The sequence below is a fragment of the Papio anubis genome, chromosome 11 (genome assembly GCF_008728515.1).
Source record: "Papio anubis isolate 15944 chromosome 11, Panubis1.0, whole genome shotgun sequence".
Classification (NCBI taxonomy): Eukaryota; Metazoa; Chordata; class Mammalia; order Primates; family Cercopithecidae; genus Papio; species Papio anubis.
The window spans coordinates 31447995-31473454 of record NC_044986.1 but is presented as its reverse complement, the minus strand read 5'-3'; the positions used below and the strand labels follow the sequence as shown (position 1 = coordinate 31473454).

General features: G+C 42.7%; 1 protein-coding gene across 10 annotated transcripts in view; it reads right to left on the bottom strand.

The window, feature by feature from the left end:
• The window catches only part of ARMH3 (armadillo like helical domain containing 3), a 223943-nt gene that overhangs the window by 161311 nt on the left and 37172 nt on the right, over window positions 1-25460 (bottom strand). For 8 of the 10 annotated variants that reach the window (XR_651912.4, XM_009215222.4, XM_009215224.4 and 5 more), the window contains 9 exons: window positions 25319-25393; window positions 25116-25202; window positions 16610-16666; window positions 15471-15514; window positions 13747-13807; window positions 12015-12061; window positions 11413-11488; window positions 8614-8707; window positions 3443-3544 (listed from right to left, as the gene is read on the bottom strand). Coding sequence is in view for 9 of the 10 variants with exons in the window: in XM_009215222.4 (XP_009213486.1) it covers window positions 3443-3544; window positions 8614-8707; window positions 11413-11488; window positions 12015-12061; window positions 13747-13807; window positions 15471-15514; window positions 16610-16666; window positions 25116-25202; window positions 25319-25393 (643 nt within the window). In the remaining variant the exon portion in view is untranslated. The remainder of the gene's footprint in view (window positions 1-3442; window positions 3545-8613; window positions 8708-11412; window positions 11489-12014; window positions 12062-13746; window positions 13808-15470; window positions 15515-16609; window positions 16667-25115; window positions 25203-25318; window positions 25394-25460) is intronic. The other 2 variants (XM_009215225.4, XM_009215226.4) reach the window with 1 other exon arrangement.

The window sequence follows — 25460 nt, the reverse complement described above, 5'->3', positions numbered from 1 at the left end:
AAAAAAAAAAAAAAAAAAAAAAAAAAAAAAAAAAAAAAAAAAAAGAATATTTCAATTATTTTTGTAATTAGGAAAAAAATTCTTTTTTTTTTTTGGAGACAGTTTTCCCCTTGTCGCCCAGGCTAGAGTGCAGTGGCGTGATTTTGGCTCACTGCAACCTCCGCCTCCCGCATTCAAGCGATTCTCATGCCTCAGTCTCCCAAGCAGCTGAGATTACAGGCGCCCACCACCATGCTTGGCTGATTTTTGTATTTTTAGTAGAGACAGGGTTTCACCATGTTGGCTAGGCTGGTCTCAAAGTCCTGACCTCAGGTGATCCTCCAGCCTAGGCCTCCCAAAGTGCTGGAATTACAGGCGTGAGCCACAGCGCCTGGTCAAAAAATCCTTTTAAATAGAAGAAGCCCACAGGATCAACCTGTAGGTACCAAAAGAAATGCTAATAAAAATGTTCATTAAAATGCTAGCTTTGTGCCCCAAGAAAGCAAGCATTCTGGGGACAAATGGGGATATTGAAACAGGGACTAAATATTACATGATATTAGAGAATTACTGTTGACTTTCTCAGATATAATAATGGTATTCTGGATATCTAGGAAAATGTCTTTAATATAAGTTAAAGGACTTATGTGTAAAGCAGAGTTATGATGTCTGCAACTTCATTTAAAATAATTCAGCCAGGCCGGGTGTGATGGTTCATGCCTGTAATCCCAGCACTTTGGGAGGCCGAGGTAGGCGGATCACAAGGTCAGGGGTTTGAGACCAGCCTGGTCAACATGGTGAAACCCTGTCTCCACCAAAAATACAAAAATTAGCCAGGTGTGATGCCACGTGCCTGTAGTCCCAGCTACTCCAGAGGCTGAGGCAGGAGAATGGCTTGAACTTTGGAGGCAGAGGTTGCAGTGAGCCTTGGCTGCGATTCCCCTGTAGCCTAGGCAACAGAGCAAGACTCTGTCTCAAAAAAAATAAAATAAAATAAAATAAAATGATTCAGACAAATTAACAACAACGATACACAGAAAGAAATTTAAGTGCAAACCAAGTATGGCAAAATGTTAATGAGTATATAGGTAAATCACTTCATAATTATTTTCAACTTCTGTATACTAGAATTTTTTCATTACAAAAAATGGGGAAAAAAATGCTAGCTCAGTGTCACCATGAAATCAAAGGCTTACTTCCAGGCAATCCTAAAACTGGGATATATTCCACTTATATCAGGTTCCTAGAGTAGTCAAATTTATACAGGCAGAAAGCAGAATGGTGGCTGCCAGGCCTTGGGGCAAGGGGAAAATGGAGTGTTAGTGTTTAATGGGTACAGAGTTTCCATTTCATAAGATGAAAAAGTTCTGAGGCCAGGTGCGGTGACTCACACCTGTTATCCCAGTACTTTGGGAGGCCAAGGTGGGCAGATGACTTGAGCCCAGGAGTTCAAGACCAGCCTGGCAACACGGCAAAACCCCGTATCTACAAAAAATACACACACACACACAAAATTATCCACGTATGGTGGTGCACACCTGTAGTCCCAGCTACTCAGGAGGCTGAGGTGGGAGAATTGCCTGAGCCCAGGAAGTCGAGGCTGCAGTGAGCTGAAATCACACCACTGCACTCCAGTCTGGGTGACAGACTGAGATCCTGCCTTCAAAAAAAAGAAAAAGAAAAAGTTCTAGAGATGGATGATGATGGGTTTCTTTTTTATTTTTATGATTTTTAGAGAAGGAGTCTCTCTCTGTCGCCCAGGCTGGAGTGCAATGGTGCGATCTCGGCTCACTGCAAGCTCCGCCTCCTGGGTTCACGCCATTCTCCTGCCTCAGCCTCCCGAGTAGCTGGGACTACAGCTGGCCACCACTGCGCCCGGCTAATTTTTTTGCATTTTTTTTTTTTTAGTAGAGATGGAGTTTCACCACTGTCTCAATCTCCGCCCACATTGGCCTCCCAAAGTGCTGGGATTACAGGCGTGAACCATCACGCCCAGCTTTTTTTTTTTTTTTTTTTTTTTTGGAGATAGAGTCTCGCTCTGTCATGCAAGCTGGAGTGCAGTGGCATGATCTCAACTCTCTGCAACCTCCACCTCCCGGGTTCAAGTGATTCTCCTGTCTCAGCCTCCCGAGTAGCTAGGATTATAGGCACATGCCACCACACCCGGCTAATTTTTGTATTTTTAGTACAGACAAGGTTTTGCCATGTTCGCCAGGCTAGTCGTGAACTCCTGGCCTCAAGTGATTCTCCCGCCTCGGCCTCCCAAAGGGCTGGGATTACAGGTATGAGTCACCGCACCCAGCCAGTGATGATGGTTGTACAAAAATATGGAAGTAGGTAATGCAACTAAATAGTACATTTAAATATGGTTAAGATGGTAAATTTTGTTATATATACTTTACACAATAAACACAAACACACAAAAATTGTGAACACTCACATATATCCATATAAATAAAAATGCTAAGTAGGGGGAAAAACAAAACTAAGATATTTACTGGATAGAATTTGCTGGGTCAGGCCGGGCGCGGTGGCTCAAGCCTGTAATCCCAGCACTTTGGGAGGCCGAGACGGGCGGATCACGAGGTCAGGAGATCGAGACCATCCTGGCTAACACGGTGAAACCCCGTCTCTACTAAGAAATACAAAAAATAGCCAGGCGAGGTGGCGGGCGCCTGTAGTCCCAGCTACTCGGGAGGCTGAGGCCGGAGAATGGCGTGAACCCGGGAGGCGGAGCTTGCAGTGAGCTGAGATCCGGCCACTGCACTCCAGCCTGGGCTACAGAGTGAGACTCCGTCTCAAAAAAAAAAAAAAAAAAAAAAGAATTTGCTGGGTCTTCTCCCAACCCCTTCCTAGGACAACCACTCCACTACTCTACCACCAAGTAAAAAGTCATAGCAAAATCATAAACAGAGGAAAAACAGGACATCACACAACAAAACCTCAAACTTTTCCAACACTCAATCCTCTCCCACTTCCACTCTTGCATTTCTAGGATGGGTACTGACACTTCTATTTTAAGTGCTTAAGAACACAGTCCCTCTGAATCTCACCTCTTCCTACTGTACTGTATACGACAGTCCTCTGATTCTCACCACGAGCTGATGCTTTCAGTTCCTGTCCTCAAAAGGGAATTCCCTGAAGCGTGTTAATCCCTCCACTTCCCACACATAAGAGTCTGCATCTACTTACCACGATCTGCTAAGAAGATTTGTTAGTTTTCATAGAGACCAACTTTTTTCCTGTTCTATTTTTCAGTACACCCCTCCAGCTTCAGGTTTTCCCAACACCACCTAATTGCCATCTAGCAGTGAGATATCACTGTTTTCCACCAATGAAGACCAAGTACACAAGGCCCCAAGGGTTCATCTTGTCAAAGATTCAAAATATTAATGTTGCTGTTTGATGCCAGCTGCCTGCCACACCTTCTACTTCCTGAGCCCCCAAAATAGCTATGGCTTACCTTTGGTGTCCTGCATGACAATTGAGCTATACTTTAAAAACGTTATCAGTAGATTACTGGTCTGTACATCTGCATCCAGTGGGAGTTCCACAGAACTTATAACTGGAATAGAACAGATAAAATGCACTTAGCCTGCAACATATTCCATCTAACACTTCTACCCACATAGCCAATTTGCCAGCAGGCAAAAAAATCACTAAATAAGCTTTTTCCACAACAGAGGGAGGACCAAGTGCTCATCATAAAACTTCTATCTACTCTTCCTAACCCTGTAGAGTCCCCTTCCTATTCCCCAAATTAAGGCCAGTGACCTGCTCTCCTACCTAGGGCCAGTGTCCAAGAACAGTGCTTTTTCTATTTTTTTGGTTTTTTTTTGTTGTTGTTGTTGTTTTTGTTTTTTTTGAGACGGAGTCTTGCTCTGTCGCCCAGGCTGGAGTGCAGTGGCCGGATCTCAGCTCACTGCAAGCTCCGCCTCCTGGGTTTACGCCATTCTCTGGCCTCAGCCTCCCGAGTAGCTGGGACTACAGGCGCCCGCCACCTCGTCCGGCTAGTTTTTTGTACTTTTTTTAGTAGAGACTTTTCACCGTGTTAGCCACGATGGTCTCGATCTCCTGACCTCGTGATCCGCCCGTCTCGGCCTCCCAAGTGCTGGGATTACAGGCTTGAGCCACCGCGCCCGGCAACAGTGCTTTTTCTCCCAGCATCCTGGGAAGGGTATGTTACTTCCTGCCCCAAGTACCCCCAAAGAGTTTAAGGCCATTCTTAAAGGTACTTTGATTTCTACCTAAAGGAAAAATCTGTACTGAATATAAATGAGTTTTACTTTGATGGGTCTCCTACTTAAAATCAGTGATGATTCCTTCCTAACAAGGAGAAATCTTGCTGAATTTTGAGAACAAGTCTTTAGGCTGGACGTACCCAAGACAGAGAGGGGAAAATGTTAAGGCAGAACTATATTCAAATTCTACCACTATTAAGTGATAGAATTCCCTTTCCCCCGAAAGGGAACTGAAAAGGAATAGTAGACTGAAAACAGATGAACAGGCCAAGCACGGTGGCTCATGCCTGTAATCCCAGCACTTTGGGAGGCCGAGTTGGGCAGATCACCTGAGGTCAGGAGTTCGAGGTCAGCCTGGCCAACCTGGTAAAACCCCATCTCTACTAAAAATACAAAAATTAGCTGGGCATTGTGGCCGGTGCCTATAATCCCACCTATTAGGGAGGCTGAGGCAGGAGAATTACTTGAACCCGGGAGGCAGAGGTTGCAGTGAGCCAACATGGTGCCACTGCACTGCACTCCAGCCTGGGTGACACGGCGAGACTCTGTCACAAATAAATACATAAATACAAACAGATGAACATTACTGACTGGAACAGCCTGGGAACTGAGCCACAGTCCCAGTGAACAATGAGGGATAATTGGTCTCTAATGACCAGTGCTGACCCATACAGAACACAGTTTGTTTTTTGTTTTTTTGGTTTTTTTCTTTTTGAGATAGAGTCTCGCTCTGTTGCCCAGGCTGGAGTGCAGTGGTGCCATCTCGGCTCACTGCAACCTCTGCCTCCTGGGTTCAAGCAATTCTCCTGCCTCAGCCTCCCAAATAGCCAGGATTACAGGTGCCCGTCACCATGCTCAGCTGATTTTTGTATTTTAGTAGAGATGGGGTTTCACCATGTTGGCCATGCTGGTCTTGAACTCCTGACCTCAAGCAATCCACCCACCTTGGGCCTCCCAAAGTGTTGGGATTAAGGCATGAGCTACTGTTCCCAGCCCAGAACACAGTCTTAATGTAGGTTTCCCAAAATTCTAAGACTTTAAATTAGACTCAGACCTCTTGTTAAGTGCTTTTACACCGCCTAAGACATAATATATAAGTTAAAGAAGTCTTATAATGGCCCAGAAAAGCTAGAGAATCTATGGCTTTCTGCTACATTTTCAGCCATGAAGGCTCAGTTGACTTTGGAATATTACTCATAATATGTATTCATAACCGTAACAGATCCCCCTGGAGTTATTACGATATAAGCAGAGAACGTTTATTAACAGTGAGGAACATTTGCATATTATGAACCCATAATAAACAGCAAGCACAACAAAAAGCCTTATGAAAAGAAATCAGCATGCCCAACCCCTGCTATTTTCCCAGTTAGGCCTCCAAGAGCTAATATAAGACAAATTTTTAAGTTGAAATACTATAAGGTTTTAATTCATGTTATGGGTTAACGACCCAAGAATGTCATTTCAAACCACAGCCTATTCTGAAGCTCAGAACCCATAATCATCCCTTTGTCCAATACAAGGAGGCACCTAACTGTTAAGTGGGACTTTTTTCCTGCTCATACGCAGCAATTACTGGAAAACTATCTTACATAATATGTAAAAATATAGAAGTATATGTATTTTTAGTTTACCAGAAAGTCCTCTCATGCCAAGGCTGAGTTGTCAAATGTAAAGTCTGAGCTGAGAACAAATGTTATAGCTAAACTGCCGGCTTTTAAAAATATGGCTCCAGTGACATACCTTTAAATATAACTGGGCTACTGAATACCACTATAATTAAGATCCAAAAATTAAAAACAAGGTTGTAATACTTAGGAACCCCACGAAGGAAATGAGTTAGGAGACAGGGAAAAGAACAAATAGAACAGAGACAGAATAAAATCCCTCACAAATTAAAATCTTCTTCCTAAGGAAGAGTCATTCCTTGATCTTTGGCTTCATAATTCTTCCCAGCAGCTTTTGTCAAGGGAGACAGTCATTTGAAAGTGGGCTGACTTGATCTTCCCACTAGAAAAAATAAAAGCTCACTGGTTGTAGGTAAGTAAGCACAAATCCTGCCACTGCATAATCAAGTGTGTGGGTGGAAGTGTTCACAATGAACAGTTTGAAAGGCAGTTCTCTGAAGCATCCAAACCCCAACAGCACATGGAACTCATACATACATACATATATATATATATATATATGGTTTTCGATATCCATGGTAACCGGGCAGGCTTCATTCTTAAAGAGAAAGTACAGTATTTCCATTGGGTTATTCTGTGGCCTGAATAAACAGAGACAAGTAGGCAATCCTTACTACTTGTGCTCCTTCTCAGTAAGATATTTTGGGGCTGGGCATGGTGGCTCATGCGTGTAATCCCAGCACTTTGGGAGCCCAAGGCAGGCGGATCACCTGAGGTCAGGAGTTCAAGACCAGCCTGGCCAACATGGTGAAACCCCATCTCTACTAAAAATACAAATATTGGCCAGGTGTGGTGGCTCACGCCTGTAATCCTAGCACTTTGGGAGGCCAAGGCAGATGGATCATGAGGTCAGGAGATTGAGATCATCCTGGCTAACACTGTGAAACCCCATCTCTACTAAAAATACAAAATATTAGCTGGGCATGGTGGCATGCACCTGTAGTCCCAGGGAGGCTGAGGCAGGAGAATCACTTGAACCCGGGAGGTGGAGGTTGCAGTGAGCTGAGATCACGCCACTACACTCCAGCCTGGGCAACAGAGTGAGACTCCATCTCAAAAATAAATAAATAAATAAATAAATAAACAAACAAACACACACAAAAATTAGCCGGGTATTGTGGTGCATGCCTGTAATCTCAGCTACTCAGGAGGCTGACGCATGAGAATCACTTGAATCTGGGAGGCAGAGGTTGCAGTGAGCCAAGATCACACCACCACACTCTAGCCTAAATGACAGAGCAAGACCGTCCCCAAAAAAAAAAAAAAAGGTATTTTGGGATTTGGCTTTCAATTCTAAACAGATCCAATTTGCTACCATACATATGACTAACAATGGCATCTCCCTGTCATAGTTCTGTACTGTTTATACTGCCTGGAAATGTTACTGCCACAGGTAGTATATGAAAACTTAAAGGAGAGAAAGAATAAAGAAGGTCATTTCACATACAAACAGTGGGGAGGCAAAAAGAAAGGATCAAAGTTGGATTGTCTATACTTCTTTTTTTTTTTTTTGAGATGGAGTCTCGCTCTGTTGCCCAGGCTGGAGCACAGTGGCCGGATCTCAGCTCACTGCAAGCTCCGCCTCCCAGGTTTACGCCATTCTCCTGCCTCAGCCTCCCGAGCAGCTGGGACTATAGGCGCCCGCCACCTCGCCCGGCTAGTTTTTTGTATTTTTTTAGTAGAGACGCGGTTTCACCGTGTTAGCCAGGATGGTCTCAATCTCTTGATCTCATGATCCACCCGTCTCGGCCTCCCAAAGTGCTAGGATTACAGGCTTGAGCCACCGCGCCCGGCCCTATACTTCTTTACCCAAAATAAGTTCAATCTTTGAGCTACAACATCAAATATTAACATAGATTGTTTTTAGGTTACAATATTCCACCAAACACACTCAGCCTATAATAGACCTCAAAGTTTTTGGCAAAAATTCATAATTTCTTTTCTGTTGCCTTTTTCTTAGGTTCCAGCCGTAAGATTTATGAAGAGGAAATTTTCACTGTTGTTGTTTTGAGGGAGAGAAATCTTACATATCCACCAAACTCCCAATTATAATACACTCAAAGCCTGTCATTTCCAACTGGGAGTGGCTGATAGACACATACAGTGAGTAAATGCCAGGTTCACATTCTCATTCATTTATTCAACGAATATTTATTAAGCAAGTACCATGCTGGGCACTATGCTGGGCATATAGTAGTAAACAAAATAGATAAGATCCTGCTCACATGTTTGGGTTATCAGTCTACACTATCACTGATCTTAGGCAAACTGCTTCATTTCTCTGGCCTCAATTCCCTCACTGATCAAATGGTAACATCAGATAACTTTACTATTTTACATTCATTTCAGGGCTTTATAATCACAAGGTGGCATTTTTCACAAAATATCTCATCTGAGCCTCACAAGAACCCTGAGAGTGTAGCAGGACAGGCATTACTGACCTTTCCGGTCTAGCACTCCATGCCTCTACAACTACTCCCTGAGGAGTAAAAGCTAGAGTTATGTAAGCTTATTTTACAGAGAAAATAACTTGACTGTCTTTTTCCAAAGTTTTCTTTGGAAATTTAGGAGGCCTGAAGGATAGTACTACAGACAAATTTAGTGGAAAAAATTAACAACTACGTTCTTTGTTCAGCACAGTTATGCTCACTCTGAGAGATCTAAGATCATATTAATCAAGAAAAGCAAAGTGGTGGTGGGCTCACCATCAGAGGAAGGTGGTGTAGTCCCAAGGGGTGTGACTGGGGTTGCAGGAGCAGGACTGACAGGGGTCGTCACCAAGCCCATTTCTGGATGGCTCTGAAAAAGATACACAGATGTGTAAGAAAACAGAAAATCCAGTTCTCCCTGAGTATCAAGTGCCTAATACCAATAAGGACTGGTATTCCAGACCTTATAATTTTTTTTTGAGACAGCATCTTGCTATGTTGTCCAAGCTGGTCTCAAAATCCTAGGCTCAAGTGCTCTCCTGCCTCAGTCTCCTGAGTAGGTGGGACTACAGATGCATGCCACTGTGCCCCTAGTCTCATAATTAGAAAGCTCACTGAGGCCGGGCACGGTGGATCACATCTATAATCCCAGCACTTTGGGAGGCCGAGGTGGGCAGATCACGAGGTCAGGAGATCGAAACCATCCTGGCCAACACGGTGAAACCCCATCTCTACTAAAATACAAACAATTAGCTGGGCATGGTGGTGCATGCCTGTAGTCCCAGCTACTCAGAAGGCCGAGGCAGGGGAATCATTTGACTCCAGGAGGCAGAGGTTGCAGTGAGGCAACATCACGCCACTGTGCTCTAGCCTGGTGACAGAGCAAGACTCTGTCTCAAAAAAAAAAGAAAGAAAGCTCACTGAGGAGGGACTACTTCTGCATTTAGTTCTCATGAGTACTGGATTACAGTTGATGCTTGCTAATCTCTAATAAGCTCTGTGTGCTAATTTATCTTAAGCAACTAGGTTTCCATTACATAAGTTTTTCTGTGGCACCAGAGAAATTAAAAAAATTAAAAACTGGGGTAAACAAATATACAGGATTACTCTACAAGAGAGCAGAGAACATTTGCAATCCCATCCAGACCTGGGATCTCATCAGATCAACCGAAAACACATCAATAGGCTGTTCTGATAACCACATAATTGACTAGTAGATGTAGATGAGTCAAGGGGATACCAGGTACTATAAAAAGAACTATTCAGCTGGGTGCAGCAGCTCACACCTGTAATCCCAGCACTTTTGGGAGGCTGAGCCAGGTGGATCACGAGGTCAGGAGATCAAGACCATCCTGGCTAACATGGTGAAACTCTGTCTCTACTAAAAATACAAAAAAAAAAAAAAAAAAAAAAATAGCCAGGTGTGGTGGCGGGCGCCTGTAGTCCCAGCTTCTTGGGAGGCTGAGGCAGGAGAATGGTGTGAACCTGGGAGGCGGAGCTTGCAGTGAGCTGAGATCGCGCCACTGCACTCCAGCCTGGACAACAGAGTGAGACTCTGTCTCCAAAAAAAAAAAAAAAAAAAAAAGAGCTATTCAGATGCGGCCTTCCTGTTCCACAACAAACAAAAGTGTGTGTGCCTTCATTGGGAGGCAAAGACATAGAGAGACACCCAGTAGGGACCAAAACAGATAACTCTTCCGTCCCTGACTTTTCTTAGCCATTCCTCCCACATCAGCTCTTGAGAATTAAGCTGAGTGACAGCTGTTTTTAACTTCCCTTTTCTTCCCTAACAGCTTTACCAGCACTTTACCTTCCTCACCTCTTCCTTTAAAATCAGTTATAGGATTTGGAGAGCAGATAAGAAACAGAGTGAAAATAATAACTAAAGTCTCTATGTTATCAGTCATGAAAACTCATAAGTGTTCTATGAAGCAGATCTCAAACTAGCATGATGCTTTTTAAGCATGACCTTATTTTTGTGTGAAAATTCAAATCAATAGATTCCATATACATCTACCCTTTGAGAAAAAGCATAAGCAAACTTTCCCTTAAAAGAACTCTACATACATATTTTAAACAGTCTGGCTTTAAGATAAAAACACTTCATCAATTTTTTAAAAGGGCTTTCATGGACAGCTCTTGAGTTCTTGGTCTACTTTAGTCCTCTTCTATGCCAATTACTGCGGCTATCCCTCAGGCATGTGACCCATCGCTCAGTATTCTGGGGGTTTTTTTGCTTTTTATTTTGTTTTGTTGTTTACTTATTTATTTTTCCTTGAGATAGAGTCTCACTCTGTCGCCCAGTCTGGAGTGCAATGGTGCAATCTCGGCTCACTGCAAGCTCTGCCTCCCAGGTTCACGCCATTCTCCTGCCTCAGCCTCCCAAGCAGCTGGGACTACAGGCACCCACTACCACGCCCAGCTAATTTTTTTTGTGTGTGTATTTTTAGTAGAGACAGAGTTTCACCATGTTAGCCAGGATGGTCTCAATCTCCTGACCTTGTGATCCACCCACCCCAGCCTCCCAAAGTGCTGGGATTACAGACATGAACCACAGCGCAGGGTCTAGCGCTCAGTATTCTATGACTTCCTTTCAATGTATATAAACCACATTATCTGTTAACAGCTAACTTTAACCTGGCCAAGATATTTTTTATTTTTTTCCTCTGGAAATTGGTGAGATAATAAGATGAGTGGTTTGGCCTATTTTATCTCCAGTTGTAATTCCACAGTGGTGTGGAAAGCAGAAAGCCCAATATAAAAATCCACATAGCAGATAATACCAGGGATTTCTAGTGAGCAAAATGAAGTCATCACAACTCATTTGTATTAACAGGATCAGTAAACTGTCCAAAAAAACTAACTTTGCACGTTATTAGACTCATTTCAGCACCGGATGGAAACATACATAGTTGAGGACAGCACGAAACAAAGGCAACTGATTCAACCCTTGTTACCACCACTTACCAATGCAAAGCAGGGTTTAAACAAGTACAGACATATGCTTTTCAATGGAATGAACTGGTATGAAACTTAGGGAGAAAAAAAAACACTGGGATTTTTAATGTAACCAACCTGAGCTAATACTGTGATGAAGTTGCGATTTAAATGAACAGCTTCATAAAGTGCCAGAAGAATGGCCTCATTGGTTCTAAAGAGAAAGAGAATAAATTGGAGTGGCTTTTATACTGGGGGAGTTAAAACAATATAACCATGAAGATAAGATTGGATTGCACCCCAGCACCTCATTATCAATTCCTTTGCATTTCTAAAGTTCCCCTTTACTCGCCATTTGGGCATATGCAAAAGTGTATAGGCAAGAGTTAGGGCCTTCACTTTAATTCCTTAGGAGCAGTTCTCATCTACTTCATTATCTTCCCTCTGTTTTTCCACCTCAACCCAGTTAAGTCCTCAACTGGCTCAGACACCCATCACTCTTTTGTTTTATTGCAGAGATAGGCTGGCAACAGTTGTCAGCTTATTGTCGCCCAATACATATGAAGAACAGAAATGTCTAAGGGTCCATTATTGTTCAAAACCCATGAAACATTGGAAAATCACCAACAAAAGCATGATTCTGTAAAAGATTAACAAGAGGTTACACTGCACATTCTCATATCCAGCAGGATAGCCCACACTAAAGTCCCAGTCACTGCACAAGAATGTCAGGCACTTACTGTACTGAGATTTTCTCATGGGCATCTGCTATGAACATGCTGCCCACCTGTGGAAGAAAAGGGGAATTGCAGACTTATAGCAGGAGGATATGAGAGGAGCTTTGTGCCTAGGAAGCCTTTCATCAGTGAAAGAGACAACCTGCTTCCAGCTGGGGAGAACTTGGAACTTCAGGCCATAAGTCACACACACCAAAACCAGCCCACTTTGAAAATCTTAAAAGACTCATAAGTAATAAATGAAATAATGAGAATCCTACTAAATCATCTTGCCTTAAAAAGGGCCTTAAAAGAAAAAGCCTAGTACTTTTGTCCAACTCTCCTTTTCAGTGTGTAAGTTTAGTCACTCTGACAGTTAACCTGCACATCCTCATCACTCTGTATCTTTCCTAGAAGTTGCTTATTTGAAGTCAGAAACTAACCTAGGAAAAACTTCACAAAAGCAGGCTGACTTCAGCCAACATAGAGCTATCTTTGGGAACAATATTTGGGTTTCAGACCAAAGCTGTCTATATGAGATCCACTCTCCATTTTTCAGATAACAAAATCTTTAGTTTGTGTCCTAGTCAGAGCAAGTGAATAAGTAAATGGAGTAGGCTGCCTCTAATGTATATGATATCAGAGGCACTAAGATGCCTACTCCCCCTAAAAAATACCTCTTCCACTTCCTTAATTATGCTTGAAACTATACACAAACCTATGCTGCTAGAGCTTCGTATGTTTGGTACAAAACTTTCTGAAAACTTGACTGAAAGGCAGAGATGTCTGGGAGCAGTATAATTGTATCTAATTCATTTAATCAAACACCAATACAAAACCCATACTTCTGTAGCCCCTGAGAGAGTTTACTCATTTACATTTTGGAGTTAAAGCGTTTATCAGGCCCCTCCCTGAGAACAGGCTGAGAAGGCAGAAGGAACAATTCATAAGCAGTGGGGGAAAAAAAATTGCAGAAGTGGAGGAGGAGAGGGGGCAACTGCTTCTTGCAATTAACCAAAAAATTGTCTTGCCCTAGAACTGATTACTTGGATAATAATGCCCAGAAGATAGACTTTCTGAATCTGCCTAGATTCTAGAATCTCCTAGATTTCTCTCTTCAAAATCAGCCCCAGATTATCTGGTACCAAATGCCAAGAAACCTTGCCCTGGAGTCTTGTAAACTGGACCAATAACTTCCCCAAAATTCAGACCTCTATGCCCAAACCCTAAGCTATTAGAAGAGTGGCCCAGATCTACTGCACAATCGCTCAACCCTGGGACCAGCTATGAGGACCAAACAGCCATGGCAGACAGCAAAGGTGCATTCACGGGAGGACTCAGATCCAAACCCTACTATACTGTGTTCCACAAGGTCAGTGCCCAAACGGAGCCAACTCTTCAGGAAGCAAATTCTGGCTTAACGTGTACCTTTTCTTTAGCCTTTAAAAAATTAATTAATTAATTAACTAATATGGAAAAACGAAGTACCAGAGAAACCAAAGCTCTCCTTTCCCCTATCTCACTTGGTTTTGAATCTCACTAAAGGTACATCGAAAGTGGGGATTAAAAAAAAAAAGAAAGAAAGAAATTCACTAAAGGAAATACACTCCCCAAGAAAATCTGCTCTGAGCAGCCTCTCTCGTCATCATGCTGCCATCACTTCAAATATCTGAACTTCGAAGCCCAATTTGTCCACCCCTGCAGACAACACTGTTTCTGTTTTTTTCAGGAGAAAAAAAAAAAAAGCAGGACTTACCATATTTGTTAAAGCAGAGAAGAAACCACTTTGGTGTTCTTCTTCCTTGTCTTTATACTGCCTAAACAAAAAGAACTAAATTCAACTTTAGGATTATTTGTCAAGTATGTCTTTGTCTTTGGCATTTGGGGTAATCAGGGCAAAGCCTCCCCCCCTTTTTTTTTTGACACAGAGTCTCACTTTGTTGCCCAGGCTGGAGTGTAGTGGCGTGATCTCGGCTCACTACAAGCTCCACCTCCCAGGTTCACGCCATTCTCCTGCCTCAGCCTCCTGCATCCGGCGCCCGCCACCACGCCTGGTTAATTTTTTGTATTTTTAGTAGAGACAGGGTTTCACCGTGTTAGCCAGAATGGTCTCGATCTCCTGACCTTGTGATCCACCTGCCTCGGCCTCCCAAAGTGCTGGGATTACAGGAGTGAGCCACTGCACCCGGCCAGGGTGGAGCACTCTTAAAATTCTCTGACTCCAGAAAACTAACGCATCATGACAATCAAGCATTACGACAATCCCTGCAAGCTAAGAGGCACCTGTCTGCTCTTGAGGTAGTGTGTACCAAAATGCCTGGTTACTTTGGGAGAGACTTAGACTTAGAAAGCAGGCTGCAAAAGTGCCCTAACATATCCAGTTATTTCTTTTTGTTTTTTGTTTTTTTGTTTTTTTTTTTTTTGAGACAGAGTCTGGCTCTGTCGCCCAGGCTGGAGTGCAGTGGCCGGATCTTAGCCCACTGCAAGCTCCACCTCCCAGGCTTACGCCATTCTCCTGCCTCAGCCTCCCAAGTAGCTGGGACTACAGGCACCCGCCATGTCGCCTGGCTAGTTTTTTGTATTTTTTTTTTTAGTAGAGACAGGGTTTCATCGTGTTAGCCAGGATGGTCTTGATCTCCTGACCTCGTGATCCGCCCACCTCGGCCTCCCAAAGTGCTGGGATTATAGGCTTGAGCCACCGCGCCCGGCCTCCAGTTATTTCTTAAACAATCTATTACTTGAAAAGTGTGACAGTAAAATTACTTTAGGGCTAGAACACTGAAAATCTTGTTTCTTTTTAAAGGAGGAGGAAGGAAATCAGTAAACTAAACTCTCTGGAGAGATGGGACAGATTTGAAGTTCTGATACCCAACTGTGTGTGAGAAAAGTCTAGAGAGGAGCATGAAAGATCCTGCCTGGCCCTTGCCAGGATTAAGGATACTTCTGGTCTCCATTCACTAATGTCAGATCCTTCCAGCAAAAGGGAAAGCAAGCATCGATGAAGGGAGCCCCCAGGAGAAACAGGGACTCTGGGAAGTTGAGGTTTATTCCCAATAAAAAAGAAACATCTGTCAAACTAGGGCTTAATATACTTTCTCCTTTTATATATTTTTAAGATGACAAAAAAGCAGTCTCCACAGCCTTTTTTATATATTTGTATGATACACTGGACTAAATGGAAGTGCCCACTTGTGGCTGGAAGACTAGTTAAAATGCTCTGTAATAAAATATCAAGAGTTGCAAAGGAATGTGCCTAATTGCCTTAAGAGACACTAACCTAGTGGCTACTTTTCCCCTGGTGTTAAAAACAATCCCTGCTAAGGCCATCAAGCAAAGCTAGAGCAAATACATCTGCCAGGGCCTGTACCTCTGAATACTCTTGGACTAGGTAAGGGAATTTCACCCAAGAACTCTAACAAAACTCAACAACCAATTCAAATGAAAATCAGACCCCCTTCCATTCTGGAAAGGTGGACTTACCTGTTGTACTCAGATAAAGCCTGAGCAATTACAAGCCCCATTCCCTAGAAGGGAAAAGATAGCATAGGTGAAATAAGACAGCAGCCTTTGAGGGTTGGTGATGATGCTAGAACTAGGTCAGAAAGAACACTAATTAGCCCAGGAAGTCCTGCCTGAAAGTTGGCAACAAGGACAGAAATTCTGAAAGGCACTGTCAAAGCATCAAAAGGAAGTTCTTTGGGAAGATTTTTCTTATCTAATTATCTTAATGTTCCCAGGTACAATTAAAATGGATAATCAAGCAGTGAAACAGACCAGGGCCCAGATTGTTGACAATTTCACTGGGATCATTTTCACTCTGAAAGACAAGATCCAGTTAGAATCTTCAAACAAAAAGCCCTCAAATGTCTCCAAAAACAGCCAGAGCAAAGTGACAATGAGTCCATGCTAAACGAAGGTGCACATAGATAAGCTACTTTCTTTCAAGCCACAGGAATGTAAAGGGAAGTAGCATCCAATACATGTTAAAGTGACTTATCAACTTTCCCGAGAACCTCTGATGCATAACACAAAGATCAATTAAGGCCACAGCATGAATCATGTGTGCATTTTTTTTCATAAAAGAAATTGTAAAGAAGGAATAGGGTAGGATGGAAAGGGAATAAAGCAAGACACCTGGTCATCTTCTTCCTCCCTATATTCAGAGATCAGATATTATTTCCCAAACTTTCAAGGATATATATAGTAGATACAGATCATCCCCATGTTTCAGCTTCACCAAGTCAGGCTATAAATACTATCTGGTTAGTTCTAAAAGAAGGAATCTCCCATCATTTAGTCATCTAAGGTTTCTTATTCTTGAATGTGTAATTTATTAACTTTGTAGGATAATCAACTTCAGCACACTATAACATGAAACATAACCACTTCATCATGATTAGCAAGCAAATGTCCCCTCAAATCTTCCTTCCATGATAATAAGTCAGAAGACAGTAAAACGGTAGCACTGATGCACTAAAAAGAAATATTAATTCCCTCTCTATAACCAGATGAAATTGACAGAACAGCCCTCTGCTCTCTGTTCTAAATGTACTTTCCACTGAAAGTAATGCCACTGAATGCAAATAAGTAAGACAATACACAAGGATCCAGATACTCACATTGAGTGTGGCCTCATCATCCACGATAGATAGCTTCACAATATAAGGATTCACAGACTGTTAAATAAGAGAAGAGACTCCAGGTAAGTCTGACCTAGTTAAGAAAACCCGTTAGCTATCTTTAAAGTGTTAACAAAAATGCTCTATAAGGCCCTCTACAGTGATGCTCCTGATACACAGTCCCAATCCACATTGCCTGCTGACTCCTCCCATTTCCAGTTAATTTCTCAGCGTGTCTGGGCATTCATCAAGTGTACACACAAATACACATACACACCTCAGTTCTGTTCTACCTGTATTTTCCCTTAGGCTGAATCAGTGCAGGCCCTATGTCCACCACTTCTACCATCTTTCCCTCTTACTTGCATCTAAAAAGTAAGTGAATGCTCCACAACACTCACTTTGTCCTACCCTACCAATAATTTACTAAGTCCATAGGGATAGCCATCTTTTGGGGAACATAAAAGCTTGCCATAAGGCACATATTTATAAGTTGTTAACTTATATTTTCATCCCAAAGGCTTCCTAACCATTTCACAAACTATATGCAAGGACTGATTCACCCACCCGTAAAACAAAGCCACCTTGGGGTGGAAGGTGGCAGCTGCTTAACAGCCAGAGAGGCCGTTTATGGAGATCTGATACCCAAATAACGCTGCAGGGAGAACTGAAAAAAGGGATATAAATATCCAAACAACAATCTGGTCAGGACACTGGGATTTAATGATTGTCCCATCACTTAGAGCACTGGAAGAGTTCTCAGGTTTTTCCAGACCCAATCTCAGTTGGGCAGCATAAGAAAATGGTCATATATTTAAACTCATAAAGCAATTGGATCATCTCCCACAAAGGGGATGAGAACCAATGACCTTTCCTTACACATATAGGACATGAGGAAAGATTTCATATAGATCAGGCACCAATTCTAATCCAGGAGAAGCAAGGAACAATAGTTCTCAGACTGGCAGTTTCTACAGCTACCAAAAAAACTCATTACTGAGAAACTTGAAAACTCAACTGAAAGGCTCATTCCCCACACAGACCTATTCAACTGAGCTTCTGAGGGCATCTTTCGCATGTCAACTGGGAACAGAGAAAGAGACAGCTTTGCTTTCTTAACAGCCCAAATGTTTATAAGGTTTACTGCAACACAACTTAAGGTGTAAAACCCACTCCATTTGTTACTTGATCTGACAGAAGGAAGGCTCTCAACACTTCTTCCTACAACCAACAGTCAAATTCTGCTGATTCTACAGACCTCAGGGAAGCTCCCATGCAAGTGGGTCCTCGGAAAAGAAAATCAAGCAAAAGTGGCTGACTTAGATATGCTGCCATGATGACAGTAATACTAAAAAGAGCATACCACTATTTCTTGGCATAATTTTTGAAAGTTCTAATCACTCATCTTCCCAAAAGAAGACTGTTTTAGGTTTTAGTTTTTTGTTTTTTTGTTTTTGTTTTGAGACGGAGTTTCACTCTTGTTGCCCAGGCTGGAATGCAATCGCACGATCTTGGCTCATCACAACCTCCGCCTCCCAGGTTCAAGCGATTCTCCTGCCTTAGCCTCCCAAGTAGCTGGGACTACAGGCACATGCCACCACACCCGGCTAAGTTTGTATTTTTAGTAGAGATAGGGTTTCTCCATGTTGGTCCGGCTGGTCTCAAACTCCTGACCTCAGGTGACCCACCTGCCTCGGCCTCCCAAAGTGCTGGGATTACAGGCGTGAGCCACTGCACCCAGCCTGTTTTAGGTTTTAATCGGGGTCATCTGATTTCCAAGCAAACATTTGCATTCTAGTTCTTCTGCTTATTAATTGTGGCAAATTAGGCACATAAAGCTAAGTTTCTATTTCCTCATCTGTAAAATGAGGATACAGGTTGAGTATCTCATCTAAAATGCTTTAGGGCTGGACACGGTGGCTCATGCCTGTAATCCTAACACTTTGGGAGGCCATGGTGGGAGGATCACTTGAGGCCAGGAGTTCAAGACCAGCTTGGGCAACATGGCAAAACCCTATCTCTACAAAAAATTTAAAAAGTTAGCCGGGCATAGTGGCACATGCCTGTAGTCCCAGCTACTCGGAAGGATGAAGTGTGAGAATCACTTGAGTCCAGGAGGTCAAGGCTGCAGTGAGCTGTGATCACGTCCTTGCACTCCAGCCTGGGTGACAGAGTGAGACCCTGTCTTGATCAATCAATCAAACAAACATTTGGGATAGAAGCACTTATGATTTTGAATTTTTTTAACATGTTGGAATATGTGCATTATACTTACTTGTTAAGCATCCCTAATCCAAAAATCTGAAATGCTCCAATGAGCATTTCCTTTGAGTGTCATGTTGGTATTCAAAAAGTTTCAGATTTGGGGCATTTTGAATTTCAGATTTTCAGATTAGAGATGGCAATCTGTATTTTCTTCTCCTGGGGTTGCTATAAGGCTTAAATGAAGTAAGACACATCAAATCCTTAGCACAATAGCTGGTACACGCTATAGGCTTAATATTTGGTACAGGTAGCTGTATTCTTTCTTCTTTTACATTATTATCACATTCAAAGGAAAGCTCTTTAAGAAAAAGGGCAGTGTGGGAAGAAAAGGAACAACTTGCAATTAGACATAATAAACAATATGGTAATTTCTGAGAAATGTCATGCTCGAGGAAACAGTTGGGATCTGAGTCACTTCATCTCAGGAGACTTGGCCAGCCTAGAAAGCTAGGATCTTAATGTTGTGAAAATTTCTATTTTACCAGAGGCCTATTATTTACACTATACCCCTGTTGTACTGATCACTTTTTAAAACTGGAGGAAATCTACTTTTCATCTATAAGACAGAATTACAAACTCTGTGAGTCTTCACAGTATCACTCTAATAGGGTCCTGCCTTTATTTGACTGCAAGTACACTTACCGTTTTCCATTGCTCTTCCCTAGACCTTTTTTGGGGGCTCTTTTGTCTTTTTAGATGAAATTATTAAAGTGGAACATATTACTTGAAGTGAGGAAGAACTACACATTTACTACATGGTATCTTTTCCATCACTTTTATTCCTTAAGTCCAACAACTTCTTCACTTTTTCTGTGCTTAGTTGGGTACCCAGCCTCGCTGTGCCTTGGTACCTTTCCGGAAAGGTTACAACGTACCCCATTGGTCATGAGATTGATTGTGCTGGTGGCTAGAATGCTATTCTCCCCAGCACACTCTCTCATGCTAGTTTGCACAGAATTTCATCAGCTTCTGTTTTGCTATGTTTATCTGGAATTCTTCATGTTCCTGTCAAAAACCTTCCTACTCCATGATCATCAGGCTTCCTTAATGGTTTCTGGTGAATGATTTATATCAAAAGCTGCAAAGCCCAGATAAATTAGGCCCACCAGCTCGCCCTTGCCCGCTATATTAATTCTTCTGGGGGCTTCTGAAAGACTAGAGATGCATACTTCATTCCAGAAATATGATTCTCTCCAGTTCCTTGGCCATGTCCAATAGTTCAGGCTGACATTTCAGAGAGCCCTACTGAGTTGAGCCAGGATTCAGATCACAATCAGCGAAGCCAAGCCATTGCCTCAGAGTGGCCTGCATCCAGCAGAATGGTCTGAAAATATTCATTACTGATGATAGTGTGTTCCCATCACATATAACCCTCACCTCTCTTTAACTATCCTCAGCATTTTTCCATAGCTATTTTTCTTGCTGTTGTAATAAGGCCCCAGAGGCTATTACACATGACAGAGATCAAAATGGCTACCATGCCAGCCCCTCCAGATCATCAGTAAAACGGGTGTTGGGAATAAATTTCATATTTATTAGGAGCTCTACCTACCATTCATCAGTTCCTCCAAGACAATGAAAGCAATCAGAAACTGGAATTTATAACACATTAACATTGCTCTGCATATTCTAGTCCCTCTTTAAGTACTCCTTTCTCAAAGCCTCCCCATCTTCCATATCTCTTCTTATAAGAATAAGCTCCAGATTTTGTTACCCATCACTTTCAACCTGGCCAAATAAAGCCTAACTAGGAATCATATCAAAAATCACTAGGTGAAGATCCAGAAGCTCAAAAAAGAAAATTCTCTCTCCAGCTGGCCCAGTTCTCACAGTACCGCTATTTATTAAGTGAAGAAAGTCAGGTTGCCTCAGTGCAACTCCTGACTTTTGGGTTCAGTAAAGTACTCCTAGTGCCCAGGACTCAGTGCCAAATGCTTCCTACTCCTCAAAAGCAATCTCCAATGAAGCCCAATGAAGCCCAATGAAGCCCTCAGTCTTCCTTGAGTGGTCCCCTTCCTTTTCTGTGTATTCTGCCTTTTGAAGGGAATCAAGTATATGTGCCAACCCAAGTATAAATCTCTGGGTTCTGCTCTTCTCTCAAAAACCTATAAATCTGCACCCTGATTAATTCAGGGGCCAAAAGAACTCCAGAACTCCTATGAATAAGGCATTGTCTTCAATTTTTCATTAAAATCAGAAGGAGTTTCTATGCCAACAGTGATACTTACATAAGCAGACTGCATAAGGAGATGTGATATACAGTCATGTGCCGCATAAGGACATTTTGATCCATAATGGACTGCATATACTATGGTGGTCCCATGAGACTATAATGGAACTGAAAAATCCCTATAACCTAGTGACATTTTTAGCCATTATCACATAGTGCAACGCATTCATTACTCATGTATTTGTGGTGATAACGCTGTAAAGAAACCTACTGTGCTGCCAGTCATATAAAAGTATAGCACATACAGTTATCAGCCAGGCACGGTGGCTCACGCCTGTAATCCCAGCCCTTTGGGAGGCTGAAGTGGGCAGATCACTTGAGGGCAGGAGTTCGAGACCAGCCTAGGCAATATGGTGAACTCCATTTCTATCAAAAATACAAAAAGTTAGCTGGGCATGGTGGCACACGCACATACAATCACGCATAGTACCTACTACTTGATAATGACAATGATCGACTATGTTACTGGTTTATGTGTTTACTATACTATACTTTTTTTTCTTTTGAGATGGAGTTTTGCTCTTTCACCCAGGCTGGAGTGCAGTGGTGCGATCTCAGCTCACTGCAACCTCCACCTCCTGGGTTCAAGTGACTCTCGTGCATCAGCCTCCCAAGTAGCTGGGATTACAGATGCACATCACCATGCCCAGCTAATTTTTGTATTTTTAGTAGAGATCGGGTTTCTCAAACTCCTGGCCTCATGTGATCCACCCGCCTCAGCCTCCCCAAGTGCTGGGATTACAGGCATAAGCCAACATGCCCAGCCTACACTATATTTGTTATTGTTATTTTCTAGTGTACTCCTTCTACTTATTTTTTAAAAAAAGTTAACTGTAAAACAGCTGAAGGTGGGTCCTTGAGCAGGTATTCCAGAGGAAGGCATTATTATCATAGGAGATAACAGCTTCATGTGTGTTATTTCCCTAAAGACCTTCCAAATGTGGAGGTGAAAGATACTGATCATCTGGACCCTGTGAGGTCAGGAGTTTGAGACCAGCCTGGTCTCAAATATGTCAAACATGTCATCTCAAACATGACAAAATATAGTACAATGTGTTTCTGTTTTAAGCTAACTGTTATTACAAGAGAGTTAAAAAGCTTTAAAAAATTTTTAAAGTTTGGCCGGGCGCGGTGGCTCAAGCCTGTAATCCCAGCACTTTGGGAGGCCGAGACGGGTGGATCACGAGGTCAGGAGATCAAGACCATCCTGGCTAACACGGTGAAACCCCGTCTCTACTAAAAAATAAAAAAAATAAAAAATTAGCTGGGCGAGGTGGCGGGCGCCTGTAGTCCCAGCTACTCGGGAGGCTGAGGCAGGAGAATGGCGGGAACCCGGGAGGCAGAGCTTGCAGTGAGCTGAGATCCGGCCACTGCACTCCAGCCCGGGCGACAGAGCGAGACTCCGTCTCAAAAAAAAAAAAAAAAAAAAAATTTTTAAAGTTTATAAAGTAAAACAGTTACAGTAAGTTAATTTATTATGGAAGAAAGAAAAAATTTAATAAATTTAACGTAGCCAAAGTGTACAATGTTTATAAAGTCAATAGTTGGCCAGGCACAGTAGCTCACACCTGTAATCCTAGCATTTTGGGAGGCCGGGGGGGTGGATCTCTTGAGGTCAGTTCAAGACCAGCCTGGCCAACACGGTAAAACCCTGTCTCTACTAAAAATACAAAAATTAGCCGAGCATTGTGGCAGGTGCCTGTAATCCCAGCTACTTAGGAGGCTGAGGCAGGACAATCACTTGAACCTGGGATGGGGACACTGCAGTGAGCTGAGATCGCGCCACTGCACTACAGCCTAGGCAACAGACCAAGAGTCTGTCTCAAAAAAAAAAAAAAAAAAAAAAGCCTATAGTAGTCTACAGTAATGTCCTAGGCCTTCACATTCACTCACCACTCACTCACTGACTCATCCAGAGCAATTTCCAGTCCTGCAAGCTCCATTCGTAGTAAGTGCCCTATTCAGGTGTATGATTTACAGTTTCTTCCATGCTTCATGAAGATCAACAACAACTATTTTATATCTTTTATACCATACCTTTTCTAGGTTTAGGTTTTGTGTGTGTGTGCGTATTTTTGAGACAGGATCTGGCTTTGTCACCCAGGCTGGAGTGCAGGGGCGCGACCTCAGCTCACTGTAACATCCTCCTCCCTGGCTCAAGCCACCCTCCCACCTCAGCCTCCTAAGTAGCTGAGACTTCAGGTATGTGCCACCATGCCTGGCTAATTTTTGCATTTTTAAAAATATAGACGGGGTTTTGCCATGTTGGCCAGGCCAGTCTCGAACTCCTGGGCTCAAGCAATCCACCAGCCTTAGCCTCCCAAAGTGCTGGGATTACAGGCATGAGCCACGGTCCCCAGCCTTAAATTTTTTTTGTTTTTTAAAGACAGGGTCTCACTCTGTTACCCAGACTGGAGTGCAGTGGTGTAATCGTGGCTCACTGTAGCCTCAAACTCCTGGACTCAAGCAATTCTCCTGCTTCAGCATCTCAAGTAGCTGAGACTACAGACCCATACCACCACAACCAGCTAATTTAAAAAAATTCTTTTTTGTAGAGACAGTGTCTTACTATTTGAGTAAGACTGGTCTCAAATTCCTGGCCTCAAGCGATCCTCCCATCTCAGCCTCCCAAAGCACTAGGATTATAGGTGTGAATCACCATGCCCAGCCTAGATATGCTTAAATACATAAATAATTACTATTGTGTTATAATTGCCTACAGTATTCAGTACTGTCATATGTATAGTCATATGCTATCCAGGTTTGTAGCCTAGGAGAAATAGGCTATACCATGTGGCGTAGGTATGTAATAGGCAATACCATCTAAATTTGTATAAAGATGCTCTCTCATATTCGCATGACAACAAAACTGCCAAATGGCACATTTCTCAGAATGTATCCTTGTTAAAAGACACATGAGTATACAAAAATTAAATCTTTCTAAACAGATGCACTAGGTCAGTGGTTCTCAATCCTGGGCTAATCATCATACTCAACAGGGGAACTTAAAAAAAAAAAAAAAAAAATTCCCAGGTTCCTGTTCCCACCACCCCCAAAAGACTGATTTACTGTGTCCAGAATAAGATCCAGAAATTTTTTCTTTTTTTTTTTCCTTTTTTTTTCGAGACAGCATCTCACTCTGTCACCTAGGCTGGAGTGCAGTGGTGCGATCTGGGCTCACTACAAGCTCCATCTCCCAGGTTCATGCCATTCTCCTGCCTCAACCTCCCAAGTAGCTGGGACTACAGGCGCCCACCACCACGCCTAGCTAATTTTTCTGTATTTTTAGTAGAGACGGGGTTTCACCGTGTTAGCCAGGATGGTCTCGATCTCCTGACCTCGTGATCCACCTGCTTCGGCCTCCCAAAGTGCTGGGATTACAGGCGTGAACCACTGCATCCGGCCACAATATTTTCTTTTTAAAAAGAAATATTTTTTTCTTTTTAAAGTGAGCGCAGTGGCTCACACCTGTAATCCCAGCACTTTGGGAGGCCGAGATGGGCAGATCACTTAGCATTGGCAGTTTGAGACCAGCTGACCAACATGGAGAAACCCCATCTCTCCTAAAAATACAAAATTGGCCAGGCGTGGTGCCACATGCCTGTAATCCCAACTACTTAGGAGACTGAGGCAGGAGAATTGCTTGAACCCGAGAGGCGGAGGTTGTGGTGAGCCAAGATCATGCCATTGCACTCTAGCCTGGGCAACAAGAGCGAAACTCCGTCTCAAAAAAAAAGTTCTTAGGTGATTCTAATAAGCTGGGTATGGGAATCACTACATCAGGGAGTATTTACTCACTTACTTAGAAGTTGCATCACAGGATTCCTTTGAACAACTAGATCCTCTGCTCTATGCATTTAATATAGGATTTTTAGAATCTGGATTATCAAAATTAATCAATATACCATTTATCAAGAACATGTCTTCTCTATTAAGCAAAGTCCTTAAGGAGGGGCCACATTAAAGAGGATTATAGGAAGATAATGACTATCCACTAAGGCATCCAGTTACCTCATATTTTCTATAGTTCACCAGCAAAGCCAAGAGGACGACAGCATCATACCCATGCTCCCTACGGCTTGGGGGATGGGAAAGTATCTGTAACAAGAACCAAAAATGCATGAGACTGCTAACTCCTGGTTCCTGGGAACACAGAGAAAACCTGAAGAGGTGGTTTACCCCAAAGAGAGGAGGTAACAAGGGAACTGACCTACCTGTAAAATTGCTTCAAATATGCTGTTGATCATTACATACTCGAGAATAGTGTTCTGGCTGATGTTATCCGTCACCTGAATGTAATAAAAGGCCTTTTAAAGTCTGTACTGAGGTATTCTGATATCTCATGTAATCTCCTCC